The following is a 24,318-nucleotide window of genomic DNA, read 5'->3' as shown; positions in this document are numbered from 1 at the left end:
TTTAACAAACATTTATTATCTACTGCCAGGCATTATGGTGGGAGCCAGGGATATGGAGAGTTATTTTGGGTGCAACTGTTAGAAACCTAAGTAAGCTAGTTTAAGATTAAAAAAAAGTGATGATTGTGTGGGAGGGGGAATTACTGGCAAGATACTGAGAAGTCTTGGGAAATCCACAGAAAAACTAAAAGCCATATCTTAAGAAGGGTAGGAACCAGGTCTTAGAAAACCACCAGAAACCTAGACAGTCACTTTTATCTACCCTGGGAGCCTACAGGTTCTTGTTTTGCTCATCTGTGCAAATGGCTGCCCGTCATCTAAATTTATGTATTTCCAATTTTAAATAACCAGCCAGCCCCATACTGCCTAGGTCTTCTAGCTCTTTGTTCCCACGTCTTAGAAGAGAGAATCTGGTTGACATAGTTTCAGTCATGTGTTCACCCAGACGCAGCAGCAGTGGCTAGGAGTACGGGGTTGCTTACTACCAAGAGGGTTGCCAAGGATTCTGTTGCCGTGTGTTGAGGGGCAGGAATGGAGAAGTAGAGCTGGGCAGGTATTACAATAAGAATCCAGAGTTAGTCCCCAGGAATCTCAGTTTTGTAAGGGAGAACCATAATAGAATGTGGAAAGAATAGCAGGACAAAAGGAGGAAAGAGAAACCTTGTCGCCTGTCTGAGGAGGGGATGCTTCATAGAAGAGGTAACATTTAAGCCACTAACAGTAATTCCTCTAATCCTGACTCTGTCACCTACTAGCTTTGTGTCCATGGACAGGTTTGCATCAGCTTATCTGTAAATGAGAATAATAATAGTAACCTATCTCACAAGATGGTTAAAAGGACTAAAAGAGATAATGCATGCAAAGAGCTTAAATCCATGCCTGGCAAATACTAGGTGCTCAAAGTAAAGCAGTTATTTTATAGCAATGTTATTATCTTTCAAATTGAATTAATTAGGAAAGGAATACTGAATGAATAATTTCCAGTAAACTTATATTGATATATATTCTACTTCACACATTTGAGTTGTTTTAAATGTAACAACACAGGTCTATATACAAAATAACATGTGTTTTCTAAAAGCATATACACACATATATTAACAGATCTAGAAGCTATTTCCATTTGGAAGTGAAATGGGATTTTGGATGGTAGTCAAAGGGGACTTTTAGTTATATGTAATGTTTTTGTAAGTGCTAGGATATAGAGTCAACATGTAATTACAAATTGATTTTAAAAATAAATATCAATTGTTTCTTCATGCTAGCATAACAGGCCTTTGATCTTACAGCTTTAGGAATAGTCTTTGTGGAAGTCTTGTCTGTTCACATAGGCTGTTTTCTTCTCTAGGCTCTGTGCTCCTCAGCCTACTGATGTAATAGTTGATCCGATGTGTGGAACAGGGGCAATATCAATTGAGGTAATAACTTTTCTTTAGCTTTTATTTATTTATTTATTATTTTTTAAATTTTATTTTTGTCTGCATTGGGTCTTTGTTGCGGTGCATGGGCTTTCTCTAGTTGCGGCCAGTGGGGGCTATTCTTTGTTGCGGTGTGCGGGCTTCTTATCGCAGTGGCTTCCCTTGTTGCGGAGCATGGGCTCTAGGTACATGGGCTTCAGTAGTTGTGGTTTGCGGGCTCTAGAGCACAGACTCAGTAGTTGTGGTGCACAGCCTTAGGTGCTCCGTGGCATGTAGGATCTTCCCAGGCCAGGGCTCAAACTTGGGTCCCCTGCATTGGCAGGCATATTCTTAACTACTGCGCCACCAGGGGAGCCCTTCTTTAGCTTTTAGATAAGGAAGTGATACATCCAGAATGTTCTAGAACTCATGGGTAAATAGACATAATGAAATCACCAAGGTTAGATCCATGGACCCAAGAGTTTTGAGTGAATTACACTAGTAAAGCTGGAACTTTTGTGATAAGGATGTAGCCACTTATTACAAATAGCCAAGGACTAGATTTAGGTTATAAGTCATGTTTAGTCACTGGATTACAGAGGAGGCTGAGAATTACAAACTGGTGAGTCCCATTTCTGTAACAGACAAACTGGTAGACTTGAACAGAAAAGATAATTGAAGGTACAAGCTTGAACTGGAGGAGGGCATTTCATCTCTATAAAGTGAGACTATGCTTCTTCATCCTCCTAGGTTCTTGTAAGATGGGGAAGCCTGTGACCATTAGTTAGGTTTGTTAGGAAGTTTAGCAAGGTTACAAAGTTTTCAGAAAATACCATGACATTGAGAGGACTCAAAAACTGCCTAAAGCAAAGTAAGAAATAGAAAGGCATTTTCTAATTGGAGAACATTTAACAGGAGAGTCTCCTTGAATCTGTATTATTGAATCAATATTACCTAAACTTCTATAATAAATAATTTGGAAGAGGGCGCCAGTAAAATTGCTTAAATTTGTAAAAAATTTAAATTAAATTTAAATTTAGGGCTTCCCTGGTGGCGCAGTGGTTGAGAGTCCGCCTGCCGATGCAGGGGACACGGGTTCGTGCCCCAGTCCGGGAGGATCCCACATGCCGCAGAGCGGCTGGGCCCGTGAGCCATGGCCGTGGGGCCTGCGTGTCTGGAACCTGTGCTCCGTTACGGGAGAGGTCATGGCAGTGAGAGGCCTGCGTACCGCAAAAAAAAAAAAAAATTAAATTTAAATTAAATTAAATTTAAATTTGTAAAAAATTACAAATTTAAATTTGTAAAAAATTGCTTTATGTATAGTATATGTAAAGCCAATGGGAACAAACTGCAGGGAGATACTACAGATTCTGTGACTGAGCAGAAACTGGACAGATGAGCAAGTCCAAAACAACCCACAAAGGGAAAAATAATCCAGACTGCAATTAGAAAATGACATCGGCTATCTGGGAATTAGAATCCCAGAAGGAAATCATAGTAGTCTAGATGACTGCTGTTTTCTGCTAGTGTCAGCTAGAGAAATTTACTCTGGCTAAAGAGCCACACAGAGAAAACTCAGTTGTTGTCACAAAGAATTCTGGGAACAAAGCAGAGTGTGCTTCTCTAGCATTAAACCATGATGTGTCTATGGTCTGGAGTAGCAGTGAAGGTTACTACATGTCAAGAAATATACAACAGAGCTAGAGAGAGACCAGAGGAGCTCCCAGCCCCACCAAAAAAAAAAAAAAGATAAAAAGAAAATGTTTGAGGCATTTCCATGTAGGGGTAGGCATGAGAATGTCGATATGGAAAAACCTAAGTTGGTATATGATCAAAATGAATGAAATTATGAAAGGAATTGAAAGGGTATATAAACAGTTTGTTCACCAAAGTATAAAGTATTTGATTTATAATACTGCCTTTAAAACTTGGAAGTACTATAAAACCCAAAAATCTAAATAGGTTTAGAAGAAAAAATGAATACTCGGCAATCAGAATCACCAGAGAGGTTTTCATCAAACTCTACATCATCCTCCCTACATCACCCTTCTCCATTACCCTCAAGGGTCTGGGCAAAAGAAAAAGCTAAGAAGCCCTGTGTCCATAGATATGGGGGTATTACTGTTTACCATGGAAGAGGTGTTTGTTACTCATCCCTAAACCAAGGGCAGAACTGTCTCTGCTTTCATGTCAGAAACCTTCTGTTAATCTGCATAGAACATTGTTCAGGCCTAGGGTAGTGTGTCACCCCATTGCACAAATAATATGGAAAGCTCGGTATTTCTGTTCTGCTGACATGTTTTTGATTTAAAATTACAAAATCCTGGGTTTCCCTGGTGGCGCAGTGGTTAAGAATCCGCCTGCCAATGCAGGGGACATGCGTTTGAGCCCTGGTCCAGGAAGATCCCACATGCCATGGAGCAACTAAACCCGTGCACCACAGCTACTGAGCCTGCACTCTAGAGCCCGCAAGCCACAACTACTGAGCCTGAGCGCCACAACTACTGAAGCCTGCACACCTAGAGCCCATGCTCCACAACAAGAGAAGCCACCGCAATGAGGAGCCTGCACTCGCAGCAACTAGAGAAAGCCCGTGTGCAGCAACGAAGACCCAACACAGCCAAATATAAATAAAGAAATTTATTTTTAAAAAAAAGTGACAAAATCCTTTCAAGAATATGGTGGTTATCATTCAAAAGCCTATATAATAGACATTACACTTTATTTAAATTCTCAAATATTCCAGGTTATCGGATTATATAAAAATTCCATAATCACAAAAGGATATAGGTTAGTCAGTTTGATTTGGTTAAACTATGTTTGTATTTAAAGTCTGTAATACCTACTGTGTGGCAGACACTGCTGGGTGAGGGACTGAGTGACACACCAGACCTATCCTTAAGGAGTTCCTAGACGTTTTGAGCCGCAGACAGGTATAGAAATAATTAAAAAGAGAGCAAGTGCAGTGGCAGATACATGTACAGAGTGCTTTTGGAGGGGCAAATGAGAGACAGCTTGGAGAGTTGTGCTTGATGTCACAGAGGGCATGACATTTGAGCTGGGCCTTGAGAGATGAGTAAGAGTTCAGCAAACAGAACAGGAGGGCATTTCAAGCAAGGGGAACAGCAAAGTTGACAGCATGCAGTATTTTGCCACTTTAGAAAAGCATTGGATTATTGGATTGGATTGGATTGTCTTGTTTATTGACAAGTGATTGAAATGGTTTTACCTTTAATCATATTTTGGTTTTGTTTTTTTTTTTTTGCAGTTGGCTACTTCTGTTTTCATATATACTCTTGTCTTTTAGGGGGCTACAGAATGGTCTAACTGTTATCACATTGCTGGTGATAATAATCCATTGGCTGTGAATAGAGCAGCAAATAACATCTCATCTTTATTGACCAAGAGCCAAGTGAAAGAAGGGTAAAATTTTAATTTAAAAGATTTTGTAGCATCTCTTAGACTTAGATAATCAGTTTTCTTTCTTTCTTTTTTTAAAATTAATTATTTCTTTTTGGCTGCGTGGGGTCTTCGTCGCTGCACACAGGCTTTCTCTAGTTGCGGCAGACAGGGGCTATTCTTCATCGCGGTGCACGGGCTTCTCATTGCAGTGGCTTCTCTTGTTGCAGAGCACGGGCTCTAGGCTCCTGGGCTTCAGTAGCTGTGGCACACAGGCTCAGTAGTTGTGGCTTGCAGGCTCTAGAGCACAGGCTCAGTAGTTGTGGTGCACAGGTTTAGTTGCTCCGCAGCATGTGGGATCTTCCTGGACCAGGATCAAATTTGTGTCCCCTGCATTGGCAGGCAGATTCTTAACCACTGCACCACCAGGGAAGTCCAATAATCACTTTTCTTATTGGCTTTATGAACTAATACAACCAGTGCATTGTGACAGTATTATAGCCAAATGAATATATTGAAACTCCATTTAAATTTTAAAAGTTGATTGAAACTAATTTGTATTTTTAAAATATTTTAAATTTAACTATAATTTCCCCCACCCTAATGCAACTATTTTTATTTCTGTCTTCCTTTTTCTTTCCTTATTCAGATATCTTTTTTCCCATGTAGTGGAAGAACTGCATAGATTCATTTTAATTTCATAAGTTTTCCATTAGTGCATGCAGGCATCCAGCTGGGGGTTTAACAGAGGCACAAGACTCCTCCTAACTGACTAGTGGTCTTTTCTCTGGAAATGTTTTAGTATTGAATAAGTGATGTAGTTTGGAGAAGGCACCCGGTGAAGGGGGTGAGAGAAGGGGCCCTAGCTGTCCTCCTAGCTGTCGGGGAAGAGGACCGAAGTGGCAGCGGTGCACTCTCATATCTGAAACTTAATTGAACACCAACAAGGAACTCAGTCCTCTGCTACATGCTATAAGTATTAGAGAAATACCAGGGGGAAAATAATCTAATGTTCAAATATTTGCAGATCCCACACATATTAGCTTTCATGTCCTCTTATTAGTATGTTTCAGGACCATTTTTGATGATTGTAGTCTTACAAGACCACATGGGCCCCAGGACCTAATTCATTCATAACTCAGACTGACACATAGACACGCTTTGTAATCATTTTCTCAATTCAAAATTTCTAGGTTCTTGTAAAACAAGTACATATTAAAATATTAATATTTTCTAATGCAATTAAACAGTTGAAAACATTAAAAAATTTTCAAACGCTTATGTTTTTATTCAATCTGTTTTTTAATGACTGCATAATATTCCATTGTACAGAACTATTACAGTTTATTTAGCCTTTCCTCTGTTATTTGGCACTTAAATCTCAGAGTTGGAAAAGACCTGAAAGCTGTCCCTACAGTCCCTAAATGTCCTGTAGGAGATCCTGACCAGTGGTCTTCCAGCCTGTATAAACACCTCTTATGACTCTGAAGGCTGTTGATTCCAGCTTAGCACAGCTTTGAGTGCTAGTCATATCTTTTAGGGAACATGAATCTCTCCCTGTACCTTGTACAGATCTGGGTTTTTTCTTCCACTTGAGTCCATAAAGAAAAATCTTATCTCTGTGTCACAGTGATGATTAACATCAGATATTTGAAGGGCTACCAACCCTCCTCTCCTTATCCCAGCTCTCCACATCCTCTCTTCTCCAAGCAAAATATTCCAAGGTCCTTCAGCCATATCCCTTTGATATATGTGCATTGAAAGTCTGTTAGCCTCTGGGAAATTTCCCATCCTGAGATGTATGTTGCTATAGTACCTTAAGCCCTAGCCCATTGCTACAAATTGGATTTGACGACACACCATCTGTGCCAGCCTTTCACCATTCTTTCAAAGTCTCAGCTGTCTTTGGGAAGAATTGATTGAAATAGCACTTGGTCTGCAGTTTCCTACGAGACGCCTCATCACAAAATTGTTTCTCTGGTCTCCTCTGCTTGGAGTCCTTCATTTTCTTACAAGGTGGCAGAAATATGTAGCGGTAAGCAGATTTGTTAGGTCTTACAGGTGCTTCATATCCAGGAGCACAGGAAGTCATTATATCCCATGATTGACCTCACAGCTGCCTCCATGACCCTTAATGTGAGGTTTATATTTGTAAGTAGAAATCAGTTGTTTTTAAGAATATTTGTTCATTTTATGCAAATTTTCATATTATTTATACATGGTATGCCTTAATATTATTTTGTCTGTATATTGCTTATCCTCTTTTCTTTGCTAGTTTTTTTTTCCCTTTTGATTAGATTGCCAGTGCTTTGTTTTGTTCTTTCATATACTATTTGTTCTGTGGTTTTATGCTTGATGCTTTTTGTTTTTTATTCCTATTTCCTATTGAGGTCTTTTCATTTGTTATCTAAAATCTTAAGTTATATGCTGTAAATGTCTTCTTTTTTTTGTTTGTTTTTTTGTTTTTTTGCGGTACGCGGGCCTCTCACTGTTGTGGCCTTTCCCGTTGTGGAGCACAGGCTCCAGACGCGCAGGCTCAGCGGCCATGGCTCACGGGCCCAGCCGCTCCGTGGCATGTGGGATCCTCCCAGACCGGGGCATGAACCCATGTCCCCTGCATCAGCAGGCGGACTCTCAACCACTGCGCCACCAGGGAAGCCCAATGTCTTCTTTTTAATAAAAGTTTTTACTAGAGCTGACTTTTATGCTAAGTACTCCTGTTGACCATATCCTATAGATTTTGATAAATCTGTTTTGGTTACTTTCTAAATGATTGGTTATATACTTGATTCTCTCTGTTCTAATTGTTTAGGACAGTGCTTTTCAAACTTTAATGTTCAGATGAATCACCTGGGTAACCTGTTAACTACACACAGATTCTGATTCAGTAGGTTTAGGATGGGACCTGAGGGTCTGCATTTCCTGGCAAGCTTCCCAGTGATGTTGATGCTGCTGGTCTGTGGCCCAACTTTGAGGACCAATGGTTTAGATCATTTTTTATACATAAGTAGTTAAAAGCTTTTAGTTTATTTTTATATTATGTTTTATTGTGATTAATGAATTTTTATGGTATATTTTGTTTTATATTTGAGATTTTTCCTGAGGCATAGTACATGACTAGGGTTTCTTTGAAACCTGATATTTTTAAGCAAATAATTTTTCTAGTTTCTGAATATTTTATCATTTTTCATATCCTCTGCATCTTCACTTTTTGTCTGTTCAACCTGTACTATTTCTATCTTACCTTGATTTTTAAAAAATATTTATTTTTTTAATTTATTTGGCTGCATCAGGTCTTAGTTGCAGTACACGGGGTCTTCATTGAGGCATGCGGGATATTTCATTGTGGCGAGCGGGCCTCTCTCTAATTGTGGTGTGTAGATTTTTCTCTCTCTAGCTGTGAGTTTGTGGCACGTGGGCTCTCTCGTTGAGGCGCAGGAGCTCAGTAGTTGTGGCAATGTGGGCTTGGTTGCCCCGCAGCATGTGGGATCTTAGTTCCCTGACCAGGGATCAAAGCCACACATCCCCTGCATTGGAAGGCAGATTCTTTACCACCGGACCACCAGGGAAGTCCCAATCTTACATTGACTTTTAATATTTTTTGCCTTTTTTGTTTTGTTTTATTGTAGCTATTGGTGCTTGTGAGTGTAATACATATTTTTAATATCTGTATTTTTTCCTATTATGTAGTGATTACCTCTATTGCATTTTATTTTTTCTTAAATTCTTTATTAAATATCAATATTACAACATTTAATTTCTGTTCATAATCTTGATTTGCTTTTAATTTTTAGCCTGTGCATTATTATTGCCTGTTATAATTTTGTTTCTTAAACTAGTAGGTTTGCCTTAATGGGGAGGATTTAAATCATTTATATTATTATATTCATCCTGCCTTCTGTCATTATTTTTTTGATGTTAACTTTTTTGTTCTCTTGTTTTTTTATAGTATGATACATGTTTTTTAATCTTAAGACCAGTACCTCTATATTTCCTAATTTTACATATCTTGTTTCTTTAGGTCTCCTGTTATTTCTGTGTAGACTTACCAAACTTTATCCTTCAGGTGTGTCACCTCATCAGCTTTTTTCTCTTTAGTGTTCCGGTTTTTTCCAGTGTATGTTTCATCAACAATGTTTTTACATCATCAGTTAGGTAATTAACTGCCTCAACACTGTTTTCAAGTTGTGTACTACAGTTCTTTGTGTTAACGGTCTTTTCCCCTTAATCTGTCTTCTTAAATTGTAGATGAAACAGATATAGACAGCTTTTGAAAACGAATCTTAACTAATTTTTTAATTTACTTTTTTACGGACTGTCATTATAAAAGTTTTAGCTTATGACCTATGCTTTCTGCCTACCTGCTACTTTAAAAATTTTTACTAAGTTCTTGATGTTGTCACTGATATTATTATTTTAGTTTTCGTATTTTATAGCAGTCTCTTCAGAAGAAAAGTCTTCTAAAATTTCATTCTTCGGGATATGTTGAAGCACCTTTTCTTTTGTCGCCACAGCAAACTGTCCTGGGGCTTGCCCATAGATACTATTCAGTGGGATATCTGCAACTTGCCACTAAGAACTGGCTCTGTGGACATTATTGTAACAGACATGCCATTTGGAAAAAGGTGGGACTTGTAAAAAAATGAATTTTACTTTCATTTGTTATATTAGTACCCACTTGTCTTCTAAATCTGTTGTATTTTCCTTGAGCTTATTCTGTCAGAAATCTTCCGTTTCTTTTAGCAGACTTAACAGTTTTTCACTTAAGAATGTAACAATATGATAGATTCACCCATTTTGTTTCTTATGAGAACTCAGGAATGTACTAACTACACTTTGATCCTGACCATCACAGGTTTATCCACTTCGTAGCCCGTTGTTGAATTACATTAATACTTCAGAGAAAGGTTGAGGAAAACTTGGTTATCAGGATATTTTTTAATCACTGGTTTCATTTACATAATGATTGCTTATACTCATTAAGGGGACAATTTACATAACTATTAACATAACTATTATAGTTGTCAGATCTTTTCTGTAACCAGTTCATCCCATTCAGAATTCTAAACAACTTAACTAAATCTAACCATTTCATTGACATGTAATGACAAAGGTCTGGCTCTAGAAGGCAACTGTTTTTCATACCTCAGGACTTTCTTATTGCAATGAAAATGAGTTTTTAGTAACTTCTCATTTCATATAGTCCTAGATACTTATTTTTTGCAAAAGTAAGTGACTCATTAGACCTTCTTTTATAGGATGGGCTCCAAGAAGAGAAACTGGAACCTTTATCCAGCTTGCCTACGGGAGATGAGCCGTGTCTGTAGGCCAGGGACAGGCCAAGCTGTACTACTGACCCAGGACAAGAAATGCTTTATCAAGGTGCTGTACGTTAGCTTGAAAACTCAGCCAGCCCATGACAACTTTAGGACCTTTTTAAGTATACTTGGGGATATTTCAATAAGATTTGTTTTCTCCCAGTGTTTCTTACTAAGACCCCTGGTTGGTAGAGAAGCAGTTATCAGCTAATTACTTTTCTACTTTTGTGTACACAGGCATTATCTGGAATGGGACACCTGTGGCGGAAGGTACATACCGTCTGGGTCAACATAGGGGGTCTTCATGCCGCAGTTTATCTTCTGAAACGTACACCTCAAACTTTTGTTCATCCTTCAGAACAAGATGGAGAAAGATCTCCTTGGTGATGCAAAGACTGAAGATGATTAGTAGCGCTGCCAGTGCTTCCTGACAGTGGACATGTCAGCATGAAGAACTTGCTTTGAGAGAAAAATAGTACTAATAAAAGTGATGTTTGGTGTAAATCTCTTCACCCTAGATAGCAACAGGTGTGAATAGAATGGAACAAGTCTTAAGAGAAAGCAGAGCTTTTCTTTGGAGCTGTTGTAGTTGGGCAATTAGTACTTTTCTTAAAATGCTTTAAAGATGCTAAGCCTACTAAAATACTCTGGGATTTGGGTTTAGAACATTTTATTTTCAGGCTTTATAGCAGCTCCTGTTTTCCACTGTAGCAGGTGGAAAGCTACCCTGGCCTGAGGGAAAGGCAGAGCGCATAATCAGATCATGAGGTTACATTTCACTGCCTCTGCAGCTTTGTTGTTTAGTTGCTCAGGTTCTTCACCTCAACTTTAAAAAATGAAGCATTATTACACTTTGTAAAATAGTGTTTGCCCCATGACAAGGTGAAATCTCACAAGACCTACAGAAAAGTTTACTATCTGCTTTAAAAATTACAATATGCATCTGTTATTCAGATTAATAGAACTAAATAGACATTTCTATTTGTAAACAGCAGGGATTACACTGGTAGATGAAGTATGGGACCAACAAGCCATATTTAAATAAATTTTTCTTTCAGTACACAAAGGTGGTGATGCCTTTCAAAGTCAAACATAAACCTGTCAAAGTATTTTTGTTGGCTTCTCTAAAGGACTAGAGAACAAACTGATGTATCTTTGAATTAAAAACTTTGTGTAAGTTCTTTTATTTTCTCAGTCACTATTCATATTTAATTGCTTTTGCAGTAGCAAAGTCCTTCCCAAGACAGTGGAAAATGAAATAACCTAAACATCAAGTCCTTGTAAAAACAGTGCTTCTGTGCAACAGAGTTGGGGTTTTATGTGGCATTCTGTATTCAGTTTACTTTGGAGTTTCTGGCTGCATTCAGCTTAGATTTTCAGTGTCATGTCAGTAACATACTAACTTTTGATGTCTCATTTAGAATAAAAGGACACAATACTTCTTTCCTTTGAAAGAATAGAGTTCACATTAGCAGCAGAGCCAACAGTCCTTGTATGGTTTCTCTCTGATATACCTCACCCTTGAGAATGAATTGGAAGTAAGACATTTATAAGGGTCTTATATCCTAGACTGGAGTTTTTAAGGTCATCAGAATGCAGTTTCACTATTATGGGTTCAACATAGAACAAACAGCCTTTCACCTCTCACAAAAGAAACCATTTAAACCTCTAAGTGTTGGTCAGCAGTCCATAGGACTGGAAAAGTACAAGGACCATGTTTTCTCTACTGTTCATCAACTGCCTGACACATTACCTATCAGCATGGACATTTAATATCTGTTGAACAAATGGGTATTTTTGCATATTGGCTGTTTTTAAGTGTATCAAATTTGTGCTCAATATATCATAGCTTTAGTCCTATTAAATACCATCATAAAAACATGAACAGATGTGATTTAAGATGATATAAGTATGTAGCGAACATTGTAATAGTTTGCCATCTTCCTCTCTAGTATTGTTTTGTAATCTGGTGACAGGAACAGGAAATGCGCTACATGAGGATTCAGAAAAGCTGAGATTGAATTATATATGACACTGCCACCTACTAGTTCTGTGACCTTGGTTTTCAACTTTTGAAACAGACCTGTACCATGGGGATGTAAAACGATGGGGAAGGTAATCTTAAGTAATCTGAAAACAGAATGACTTGAGTTATAGAGCAGACATTCAATGCATTTTAGAGGGGAAAGAAAACAACAGACATTGAGACAGATTTTATAAATTTAATGAAATTAAAGGAAGATGGTTATCTCCCAGAGACAATATACTACTTGGCTAGAGAGGGAAACATTTGTTTAAACATTTCTTTTAAAATGGTAATAAGACTTTCAGAAAATTTTAGATTCTGACATGTCACATTGCAGACATGGCTCATGTTTCCACTGCAAGGACCAAAAGGTAAGCTGAAGACTGAAAAAAGGAAGTATTTTAAAAGGTCTGTAAAGTGCCTGAAGTATACTCATGCCCACAAGTGCTTAATATTAATTACTGAGCTAGGCATAGGAAAAGTAGAACATCCTTATTCTAAGCATAGCCTTTTCCAAGTTCAGATGAGGTGTTATGTGGGAATATGATGAAAGTTTGAAACTTCTAGGACAAAAAAATCAAATTATTGTACCTTGGTTACATTTTTTTTTTTTAAGTTCAGGAGAAACACCATATATAGGTCTCTCCTGTGCCAAATTTTAAAAAGTGCACAATGTGAAAATATTTATCATTGTTTACAAGAAGCCTGCTCTGTCACCCTCATACTTTTGCCCCAAGGCTAACACGTATGCCAATCAGTTGTGAGGTAGTAGCTGTTCAGTGATATATTCCATGATGAAAGCAGTTTTCACTGCAAAGGAGAATGGTGTTTTAGTTTTTCTCACGCCCAAATTCTGAATTTCCAACTGCCTACTATTGTTATCCCTTCTCCTGTAAGTCCTACTTAAACTCAACAGGAACCTATCTTTCTCCACTAAAACCTGCTCCCTGTCTTAGCGTGCCCATCCTCCCAGTAATCCACACTTAGTGCTGGGAGTCTTTTTTAGCTACATCCAGCTACTCAACAGGCATGAGTGTTTGTTTACAATATACACTGTGCTACAGCAGCTTTCTCAAACTTCTTGGCTCAGGACCCCTTCACATTCTTAAAAACTGAGGGCTCCAAGTAGCTTTGTTTACCAATATTTTACCATAATTAGAAAAACAAAAAAAGTAAAATACAGTAAAAATATTAACACTTTCACAGAAGTAACTATTTTCAACAAAGAATGGCACATTACAAAGCATGTAATCTCATACAATATAACCTATCCTTTAAGATACTTCAGTAGGTTTTTCTCATAGTTTTTTGGAGTTGATTCTCCCTATGTGTCAGACAACTCTGTGAAATATTCATCACCTTATTTGATAACAGAATGTATTCATGTTTATGCTTAGGTGCAAGGAAAACTACAAGATTTTATAATAACTGCATAATACTGAGGTTTGCTGGGGTTTTGGAGGTATAACCTGAAGAGTGAATTTCTAAAGACACAGATATTCATACCCTAAACCTACGACCTTAGGAAATTGTGAAAAATTCAAGAATATACAGCACCATTCAACATTAGTGATGATGTCATCCAACACATATCATGTAGCCTCTATGTACTCGTGAGAATGAGTTGAAAAGGTAAGTTACGTCTTAGTACAGTAAGCCCCCTACATAACGAACAAGTTCAGTTCCAAGAGGGCATTCATAAGTGCAATTTGTTCATAAGTCCAACAAAGTTAGCCTAGGTACCCAATCGGCTATGTAGTACTGTACTAATAATAGGTTTATATAAAAATAAATACAAAAAATAAAATATTTTTAATCTTACAGTACAGTACCTTAAAAAGTACAGTAGTACAGTACAACAGCTGGCATACAAGGGCTGGCATCGAGTGAACAGGCAAGAGTTACTGACTGGAGGAGGGAGAGGAGGTAGAAGATGGTAGAACTCAGGGATGGTCAGCAACAGGAGACAAAAGGCAAGCTGCAGTTTCACTCACACCTGACACTGGTGGCACAGGTTCTGGTTCCTTGCTGGATTCAATTCTATCTACCCTCTTGAAAAAACAACCCAATGATGTCTGGGTAGTAGCTCTTTTTTTCTCGTTGTAGATGACACGGTAGCACTGGATTGCATCCTGAACGGCTGCTGCAACCTTCATGTACTGTTCTACATTCAGATCCTGCACCTCAAAAACTAACAGTGCCTCCTCGAATAAAGAAAATCCCCTTGCCATTTCCTGTGTCGTGAATCTCTTCGGTTACTTCCTCCTCTTGTCTCTCTTCGTCCTTTCTCTGGGCCTCCAATTCCATCAGGTCTTCTTTAGTAAGCTCCTCGTGTTGCACAGCAAGGAGTTCAATGAAGTCGTCCTCTTGCAGATCTAGCTCCAGCTTCTCTCTGAGGGTCACTAAGTTGCTAAAAACCTCTTTGGACTCCTTATCCCGGGCAGCTACCATATCTGCACTCGCTGCCTTGCCACTTACTTCTACATTGTGAAGGTTGGCTCTAGCCTTGAACTGATGAAACCAGCCATAGCTGGCATTAAAAGATGCACCCTCTGGTTCTTCACTATGTTTCTTCTTCAAGTCTTCATAAAGCCTTTTAGCTTTTCTTGCATCAGCATTAAGCTGAGGGGGACTCGATGCTGATGCTGATCCTGCATCCACACACTGAGAAGTTTCCCCATCTCCGTCACTTTTCCCGCTTCTTCAACATTATTGTCGCCATCATTGGCACAGCAGACTTCACATGTTCCATGATCTTGTCCTTGTTCTTTAGAATCATGCTGATGGTTGAACGATTCATGTTATAAGAATGAACAACGTCTACCATTTTTTCGCCTCGCTCCACCCTCTCAATTATTTTCACTTTTGTTTCCATCGTTATCACTTGGGGCTTCTTAGCAGTACCAGCTACAGCGCTTCTGGACATGCTGGGCTTGAAATAAAGATACTATACTACTGTATACAGTAAAGTACAAAAAAGCACAACCACTTGTAGAGGCTGCAGGCATGTGACAATGTACGCCAGACACGTGAACTAACTTACACGACTGGACGTGCAAACACATGTTCGCATCTTTGAAAGTTCGCAACTTGAAGGTTAGTATGTAGGGGACTTACTGTGTTATGAAAACAGTTTTGACCTTGAAGACTTCTGTATGCTTACACAACAGGGATATAGCCATAAACAAGCAATGTCATGCCCTCAAGGAGCAACCTAAAAAAATAGGGAAAAAACCCCAATTACTAATTACAACTGCGAGAAATGCTATGACAGCATTCAGGTGGGTACCCAATACAGTGGAGTTAAGGCATCAAGGAAGGCTTCCTTAAGAAGTGATGTGTCGAGACCATTTTCAGTGGCCATTTGGTCAGTCTGACTCTTTTAACTTCCTTTCCATTTTGACTGCCATCACTGTATACCAGACCTAATCACTTCCTGTTTGGACTACTGTAAAAGAATCTCCTAAGCGGTCTCTCTGCCTTCAACCCTACAACCCATCCTGCATCTGTAGCCAGATTAAATTTCCTAAAAGACTGTTTCCATCAGAGAAACACAGTACCCTAAATTGGTAAGGAATACTGACTAAGCAAGTCAGATCAGTCTCAATCCCTGGCCCTTAATTAGTTGCTATGTCTATAGGAAAGTTGTTCAACCTCACAGCTTCAGTTTCCTACTCTGTAAGATGAGGTTTCATGTATTAGAACCACACTAAATACAATGGCAGAGTCTGGCATACTATCTGGTACACAACTGGCACTCAATGAATATTATTAGTTCATTTCTTCTAACCTGTGTTTCCATTAGCTTTGCCTATAGTATGCACTAGTAAGTTACCACTACTTATTATACTAAAAAGTCTGGGATGAGATTTTAACCAAGGTCAGTAAAAAGAAGAAAGTCTGTAAAGAGTGTTGACTGAATTGACTAAAATCCATATACTAGAGGTGGGGTTCATTAGCTGGTAACATAACCAATTCTATAAATGTGATCTGAAAATGTGTTACTGTTGTCAGCAGGAAGAGCCAATCGTAAACATGTTTTTTAAAAACCCAAAAAACTAGAACACAAAGGGTGACTAAGTACCAGTACAAAGCAAAGGTCCAGGAAAAAAGCTAGAAAGTAGAATTATTAAGTGTAACCATGACTTCCAGATATAATCAGAGAGGCAGAAAATAATCTCTCTAGTCACCAGGAAGGTATACATCATGATACCAGGAATAAGTCATCAAGTTCAACACTGGCCTAGATAAAATAAACCTAAATATTTTATACCATTCTATTAACAGTTCTCTAATAACCCAGTTTCTCACCCACTCCATCAAGAATCCATGAGGAGTCATGGATAAGAAGCAAAGTCTTCTGGAGAAATACATCCTCCAATAAAGTTGTACGCTACTATGTAACTAAATCAAGAATTCTCAGCCTGCAAAGTAAAGTACCAGACTTCTGGATATGTGACCTAACAATGTGCTCTAAAATTAAGATGGGCTTAAAACAAACTAGTCTTACACTTGTGATGTTGATCCCTATCATATTCTGGATTAACAGTTGCAAACCATAATTATACCAAACCTCTTCCGTGCATAAAAAATGAGAGAAACATTATGTAGTTCAAATTTTTTAAATCTTAAAACAAAAAGATTATAAAATCCCTTACAAAGCCTTCAACTCTCTCATGCAAGTACAAGTTTTCACTCTATTTAATTTCTGTCCTAGGAGTATAAGAAAGAATATGGCTCTACTTCAGAAGGAGGTAAGTAGCTGCTTTGTTTAAAAAATTGTAATAAAGCGTAAGGAAGTCAAGCATAGGAAGAGGATGAGTGCAAGGGTTTGCACAGGAAACCCAAGGAAGAGCTGAATGGCAGACAAATGTATTCAGAGACCATGAGGCATCAGATTCCTTTATGAATAGAATATCAGGTGACTTGGGTTAAGTATGATCCTAAACTTTCTCCATAAAAGGAGCATTGCTTCTGTGGATTTAAACTATTACTTGAAAACAAACTTCACATATAAATCAATAAAATCAACATTTATTGAGTACCCAGCTCTGTGTTCAGGCACCAGGGAATCAAGAACAAATCTGTATCATTAAGGAATGCATTTAGTGGGACAACAGACAAAAGAGGGAACTTTCTTGGTAAAAAAGTAAAAAAAAAAGATTACTTGGAATAGTTTAACATTCCTTTTAAAACAAAGCAGTCTGACCTGTATGTTTCCCAAACTATTAAATATAACTCTTTTTTTTGCCTTTCAAAATGTTTCCCCATTTATTCAGTTTTTCTGGAGGAAAAAATTACAAAGTAGAGGGGACATACAGTTTCCCTGAAGTTGTAATCATTTTTGTAAGATAGGCATACTGTAGCCCCTCGGGTCTGTATTTGTAGTGTGCTTTCTGGGCCACCAACATCAGAAGCATATAAAAGACACAGAATTCTAGTGACCCCCACCAGTCTTAACTGAATTCAGAATCTCTGAGTGTGGGACTGGGAATCTGCATTAAATAGCAAGCCAATTATGTGCACTTCTCATATTTTAAGGAGAAATCTTAAGAAATTTTAAGTTAAAAAACTTGTTTTTTAAATATAAAAAATTTGAAATTTACAAGATGCTATCTATATTAGCATACAAACCAAAAAGCATTTTGGTGTTAAAACATATCTATTAATTTATACTTCATCAGAATGAAAACTTACTTTGTGATGATTTCCTGTAACTTAAGAAATGATACTTAGGGCCTCCTCTGATGGAAGTTTTTCCAAAATTGAAAACTTTGTAGAACTGAAATTCAGGGCTAGTTTCACTAACATCAGATATAGTCCTATTCCTCATTAAACTTCTGTCACCGTTATGATTTAATGAAATCCCACTTTCCTAAAATCCATTATGCCTTCTTGAAACTCAAACGAATCAACAGTTGCTTTCTCAACACACCATTGTCCAAGGCAGGTTTATCTTTAGTAATGGTTTGCTGGATTCAGCTGTCAGCTAAAGTATACAAATAAGTTTTAAAACAAACCAACCGGGCTTCCCTGGTGGCTGCAGTGGTTGGGAGTCTGCCTGCCGATGCAGGGGACACGGGTTTGTGCCCCGGTCCGGGTAGATCCCACATGCCGCGGAGCGGCTGGGCCCGTGAACCATGGCCGCTGAGCCTGCGCGTCTGGAGCCTGTGCTCCGCAACGGGAGGGGCCACAGCAGTGAGAGGCCCGAGTACCGCAAAAAAACAAAAACAAAAAACCAACCAGGGCTTCCCTGGTGGCGCAGTGGTTGAGAGTCCGCCTGCCGATGCAGGGGACACGGGTTCGTGCCCTGGTCCGGGAAGATCCCACATGCTGCGGAGCGGCTGGGCCCGTGAGCCACGGCCACTGAGCCTGCGCATCCGGAGCCTGTGCTCCGCAACAGGAGAGGCCACAACAGTGAGAGGCCTGCGTACCAGGGAAAAAAAAAAAAAAAACCAACCAACCAACCAACCAACCAACTTGGTGGGGGGCGTGGGGGGCGTGGGGGGCTGGGGGGGCGGGGTGCACACCTAAATGGGCCAGAAAGGTTCAACTTTTATTTCCTTACTGCTCAGTATGAAGACAAAATTATCAATGTCCATATTAAGTATTCTGCAATCTACAACACAACTTTGTGGCTATAGCCACACCTCCACAGTGGCAATTTAAGCTTAAATTACATAAAATTAAAAACTGACTTCCTTAGTCATAATAGCCACATTTCCAGGGCTCAAAAGTAATGTGTGATTAGTGGCCACCATATTGGACAGCACAACTATGGGGTATTTCCATCACTGCACAAGGTTCTCGTGGGCAGTGCTAATCTAGAGCATTAGCAAGTGCACAAAGAAGTGTTTGAGAGGCCAATCTATCAAACCTTATAAAGACATTCTTTCATTTAGGGTTGGCTAGCCATCAAGGAATATACTAGGAGCTTAGGTACAAGACTCAACAAGAGCCTGTGCCCTCAAGAATCTCCGAGTAGTTAAGAGAATTTAAACAAGCAACAACAACAACCTGAGAAGTGCTATGATTCAACCTGCTTTGGGACCAAGAGAAAGCAATACTAACTTTTTTGTAGGCGAGTCTGGCTTAAAGGACGGCAGATCACAGAAGGCAAGATGATATTTGAGTCTTAACAGTTTTTACTGGAAGGGTAAGGATTATCAAGGGTAACATTCCAGGAGGAACCACCCTACAAGGAGGTCTGATAATCTCACTATGATATGGGTAAACAGCAGTCAATTCAGTGTGACTTGAGAAGTAGTGTTTGTGTGTATATGCAGAAAACTGTGGCAAAGGAAAAAGCTGTTAAGGTGAGATCAGTCCATTGAGGGACCTTGTATATCACATTTGCAACGATGGAATTCATCCTGTCAGTAGTTAGGGAGCCAATAATGGAGTTGGATCAGTTATTTTCATGCTCTATCTTTATGTTAGGACAACTGTCCTGGACACACAAAAGTTGTAACAGCAGATACCGGAGATGGAGACACTAGTTCAGAGACTACTAACATTATGGCAACTGAGCTCAGTTACTGATGAGAACAGCACTGGAGATGGACTGAAAGGTATTCAAAGGACATAAAAGAGAGATGTTGCTGAACCTCACACCCAATTCTCAGGAAAGCAGTAGCCAAAATCATGTGGACTGAGAAGAGGGTCAGGAATAGAATCCCAGATGAGGGAAAAGGACAAAATGAAAATTAAGGTGAAGATTCAAGAATATCCGTAAAGGAGAAATAAACGCATTGCTGGGCAAGAGTGAGGCCTATGCTCAAGTTGGGTAGCCTGTGTGGTTTCATGACTTACCGGGCTACCAAAACAGGAGAGAAGAAAGCCAATGGTATGTCTGGGACTAAACGAGCAAGTAAAACAAATAGAAAATGGGCTGAAAGCATGAGTGAGAGTTGCTAAAATGCCTGACCCTGGGGATGCAAGGGTGGGGGACTAAAATTTTAAGATTAAGATTTAAATCTAAGATACTCTATTTTGGTGGTGTAGCAAGGGCTTCAAATGGGTAAAGTTTAAAACTCAGGAGATCATGCCTTTCATCCACCTCCCTTAATCTCCAGGAAAAATGCGAAAAAAGATCTTAAGAACTAATAACACGCAGTCTCGCTGCATAAAATCAGCCCCAGGTGTTGCCTGGACTCCATTTCCCCCCTCCACCCCTATTATAATTACTTTGTGACACAAACTCAAGTCTGTGGGTAGAGAAACTGGGCTCGTCCTCATAATCTTACACCTGCTCAGTTTCCTGCAGGACAACGCCCAGGAATCAGGTTAAGCGTGGGCAAAAGAATCCCGCCCACAATCGAGAAGGAGCGACTCGACATGGAGGCGATGACGAGATCGCGGGGGAGGGAGGGATTTTTCTAGGCCCAGGGCGGTCCTTAGGAGACAGGAGGCAGCCGAGAACTCCCATAAAGGTATTGCGGCACTCCCCTCCCCCTGCCGAGCAGGGTGCGGCCTTCTCTCCGCCCCCTCCTCTGCAGCTCCTTCTGGATTGCAGCTCGCGCCGATTTTTGGAGACCATGCGCCTCCCACCCACAAACCACCAGGACGGACCCCCGCTCCTTCCTCCACCCCCACGGGTCCAGGAGCACGTCGGGCTAGTCTCGTCCTTCAGGCGGCGGACGCCCAGGGCGGAGCCGCAGTCGCCGCCACCCAGAAGCCTCGGCCCTGCAGCCCGCCCCCGCCTCCAGCGCGCGCTTCCTGCCACGTTGCGCAGGGGCGCGGGGCCAGACACTGCGGCGCTGGGCCTCGGGGAGGGCCGTACCAACGACCGCCTCCCCGCCGACCCGCGCAGTGGTTTCGCTCATTTGGGACCCGAGCCAATAACAAGGGGCCGTTGCCGGGGCTTCAGCAGCCAATCAGATGCCGAAGCCAAGCAGGCGGCGGGTAAACCGACTCCCCCGAAGGAAGGGGAGGGTGGCAGGACGTCCGCACGGAGCCACTTTCACTGACCCTCTCCTCCCCCCCGCGGGAGGCCGACCGCGCCCGCCAGTCCAGCTCGCTCCCCACCCCACCTACCTACCCGCCCCAGGGGGCAATGCGAGAGTCTCTAGGCGGCTGCGCACTCCCGAGGCTGTAACTGACAGGCGCTTTGCTCCAACCAAAACACGCCATTTGTGTTTTCACACACGGCGGGAGGAGCGGCAACCAATCAGTGACAGCAGAATAGCCGGAAGCGCCCCTCCCTCTGAGGGAGCAATGGCTCCGTCCGGATTCGAGCCTTTTCCGCTCCCTTCTCCCTCCCCCTCCGGTTGCCACAGGGTGGGCCACACTCCCGCCTGCCTCTAACCACCTCTTTCCCTTGCAGCGTAACAAACGCTATGCTCCCGACTTCCCGCGGGGGAAGATGACCCCCAGCTACCGGCCAGACGGCCTCAGCCACCCACCCTCCCCCCCGCCAAACCGCCAGGCCCCCCCTTCCCCACCAGAGTTCCGCTCCCCTACCTAGCCGAGGCTCTCTGAGGAGCGGGAGCTCCAGAGCACAGCCTCTTCTCTAGGCGGCCCCGGCGGCTTCCGCTGATTGGCGGCGAGTTGGCCAATGAGTGCGGGGCGGTGGGCGGAGGGGCCAATGGCGGTGCGGGAGGGGGCGTGTCCCGGGTGCCCCTGGCGCCGGCGCTGGGAATCCCCGTGCGGTCAGTGGCGTTTCCGCTCGGGCAGCGGGCTGAGTGAGCTGCTGCCGCTACCGCCGCCGCCGCCGCCGCCGCCGCCGCCGGGGGAGGGGCGGCCGCCGCCCGCCTGCGCTCAGAGACTCACGCAGCCCCAGTCCCGCCAGTTCGCCAACACTGTAGTGCCGGCCCCCCTTCCTTTCCTGGCCCTTCCCCCTCCCCGGCTTCGGCTCGCTCCGCCTTTCTGCCCCCCACCCCCACCTCACGGGCACGGGCCATTCCCGGCCAGGAAACGCCGTGGCGCCGCGTTGGGCCTAACTCGAGTCCTGCTGCCTCCCGGGAGTGCCGTGCGCCGCAGCCCGGGCCCAGGCCTGGGACAAGGTAAGGGTCCGACAGAAAAGCGAGACCTACCCTCACGACCGGGCCCCGGGGGAGGGAAGGGTCACCTCCTCCGTCTCCCCGCGCTCGCTCTCGGGACGTGGGCCTGGCCCTCCCCAGGCCCTCAGCAAGGAGGATGCTGCCCCTTCTCATCCCGCTCGCTGCCCCCCACACATCGTTGCACCCCTCTTGCCCAGGCAGAGAGGCCCCGTCGGTAATCTCGTCGACCCCGCTACCCTTTTCACGTCTTTCCTGGGTCAGGACGTTTCCCCTCCCCCCACGCCTCTTCATCCCTTTTCCTGGGAACTGCCTACTCCACGTTTACCTTTTACTTGAGGGTAGGCCTCTCGCTGGTCTCCCCTCAAAATACACAGGCACACTTCTTCCCCCTCCCCAAACCTCACCCCCACCCCCGTTCGCGCGGCCTTGTGACAACTCTGATCCCTCTGGGGGCCTCGATCTCCATCTCCCCCTCCCCCCCCAGAATGTTTCTGGACGCCTTCCCTTTCGGCCAGGGTCCCCATCGCAGATGATTGCTTCGTTCCCCACACCTTCGCCACCCCCAGCTCGCATTCTTGGGCTCTCGGTGGCGTTTGCCCCAGTATCTCTGAGATGGCCCTACTGAATTTGTAGGGTTCTTGCTTGGAGTGGAGCCAGATTGTGTCGTTTTGCCTGCCTTGGGCGTGGAGAGCGATCATTTGCGAACGTCTTTAAAGGCAGAAAAATGTAGCCTTTATGAATTCCCTTTCCGTCTGTGCGGAAGCCAGGGATGCGAAGTGAATGGTGGTGAGGAAGAGCCCTGGTTTTAAGTAGGTGAATCGCGTGAGAGGGAAAGTTTAACTGTCGGGAAAGCCCCTTCTCTGCTAATTTATTCTACAGAGTTCTTTTGCTTGTCTCACTTCTTAGGAATAACTGGTCTTTCCCGTGTATACTGGTGCTGGAGCCAGCTCTGCTGGTCTGGGTCAGGGGTTGCGTGTATGACCTGCATTTTCTGCTTTCTCATGTTACTCGTGCAGTGTGTTCACCACTAACTCATTTCTTGCCCAGACCTCTGGGTTCCGTTGGGCTTTGTCTGTAGTTAGTTCATTTTTCCAGTTTTCCCCGTTCTTGTAGTACTGGAAAAATCCCTAGGTCCTCTGCTAATTTCCCTTAGCACTTGATTAAACGAGTTGCATTTAAATAACAGATATGTAACCAAGGTCATATTAACATTTTTTTGTTGGGCAGTTACATAGCTATAGTTTGATTAGGGAGGATTCAGCTGAGTTGAGTGTTTGAGCTTTTCAGGAGAATGTGTACCCCTATTTGGGAAAATTTCTTGGTGATTAGTTTTATATCATTAATGTTTTTACGTCACTTTGAGAGAAAAATTATAAATGGTAATTTTAGGTGTATAGAATCTGAGGTAGTATTAAAGCAGAGAATATTCACATTATCAGAGGTTTCTGGGCCTCTTGGAGGACAGAGGTAATTTTTTTATTGGTTTCTACCAGTTTTCTCAGGAGGATCATTAGTTTTCTTCTGTAGCCAAAAATTCTGGCCCATTATGGGAGTAGAAGCTTTAAGGTTTACTCAGCATGTCATTATATATAGAAAAATGAATTATGTCCTTTGGTAGGACATAACACAAGCTGCTGTCTTTAACTGCAGATTTAAATTTGACTGTAAAGAGAGTGTTTGGCAAATTGGCCTTTTAAAGACTAAAGCTTAATCTGCACTCCTAAATTGCTGGCTTATTAAATATATATTTGGAATTTGGTAAATGTTGATTTTTCTAATAAAAGGACTTAGTTCAAACTAAAAGGGTGACTTTAGGATTGTTTCTTTCTAAAGGCATAATTCCAGCCCTCCTGGCATGGAACACTGGTCCTCCCCCCACCCCACTCCACCCCCCCCCAAAAAAAGAGTGTGTAGGAGTGGGGGTAGGGTAAGGAGAAGGTTGTTCCTTTGGGTTGGATCACCGGGGTGAGTATACAAGGCAGCAGCAGCTGCTGGCTCTGGAGCTCTGGTTGCTACGTGAGAAGCTTGAGTAGTGCTGGCTGCTGTCTCCAGGGAAGGACAGCAGTGCAGCGTCCATTAATGCTGTTGGCTGCAGGGAGCTGCACTTAGGCGATGGCTGCTTTAGGACTAAGAAGAAACCTTGCTTTCTTGGGAATTTTCACTGCTGAGCTGGTTTG

The 24,318-nt window shown here is 42.0% G+C and overlaps 2 protein-coding genes across 9 annotated transcripts in view; both read left to right on the top strand.

Annotated features, from left to right (window-relative positions):
• Window positions 1–18,352, top strand: part of THUMPD3 (THUMP domain 3 tRNA guanosine methyltransferase) — a 32,431-nt gene extending 14,079 nt beyond the window's left edge. Inside the window, 6 exon segments of the mRNA XM_082847662.1 lie at window positions 1,349–1,418; window positions 4,705–4,820; window positions 9,311–9,421; window positions 10,055–10,178; window positions 10,352–10,474; window positions 10,476–18,352. Coding sequence (XP_082703788.1) covers window positions 1,349–1,418; window positions 4,705–4,820; window positions 9,311–9,421; window positions 10,055–10,178; window positions 10,352–10,474; window positions 10,476–10,523 — 592 coding nt within the window. The 3' untranslated portion in view covers window positions 10,524–18,352.
• Window positions 18,353–21,839: 3,487 nt separating this feature from the next.
• Window positions 21,840–24,318, top strand: part of SETD5 (SET domain containing 5) — an 82,470-nt gene continuing 79,991 nt past the window's right edge. For all 8 annotated transcript variants that reach the window (XM_082847198.1, XM_082847210.1, XM_082847205.1 and 5 more), the window contains exon 1: window positions 21,840–22,144. The gene's annotated coding sequence lies outside the window, so the exon portion shown is untranslated. The remainder of the gene's footprint in view (window positions 22,145–24,318) is intronic.

Source organism: Leucopleurus acutus (genome assembly GCF_964270905.1).
Source record: "Leucopleurus acutus genome assembly, chromosome: 10".
Taxonomy (NCBI): Eukaryota; Metazoa; Chordata; class Mammalia; order Artiodactyla; family Delphinidae; genus Leucopleurus; species Leucopleurus acutus.
Note: the sequence above shows the minus strand (reverse complement) of the source record. Positions and strands in the feature narration are given on the sequence as shown.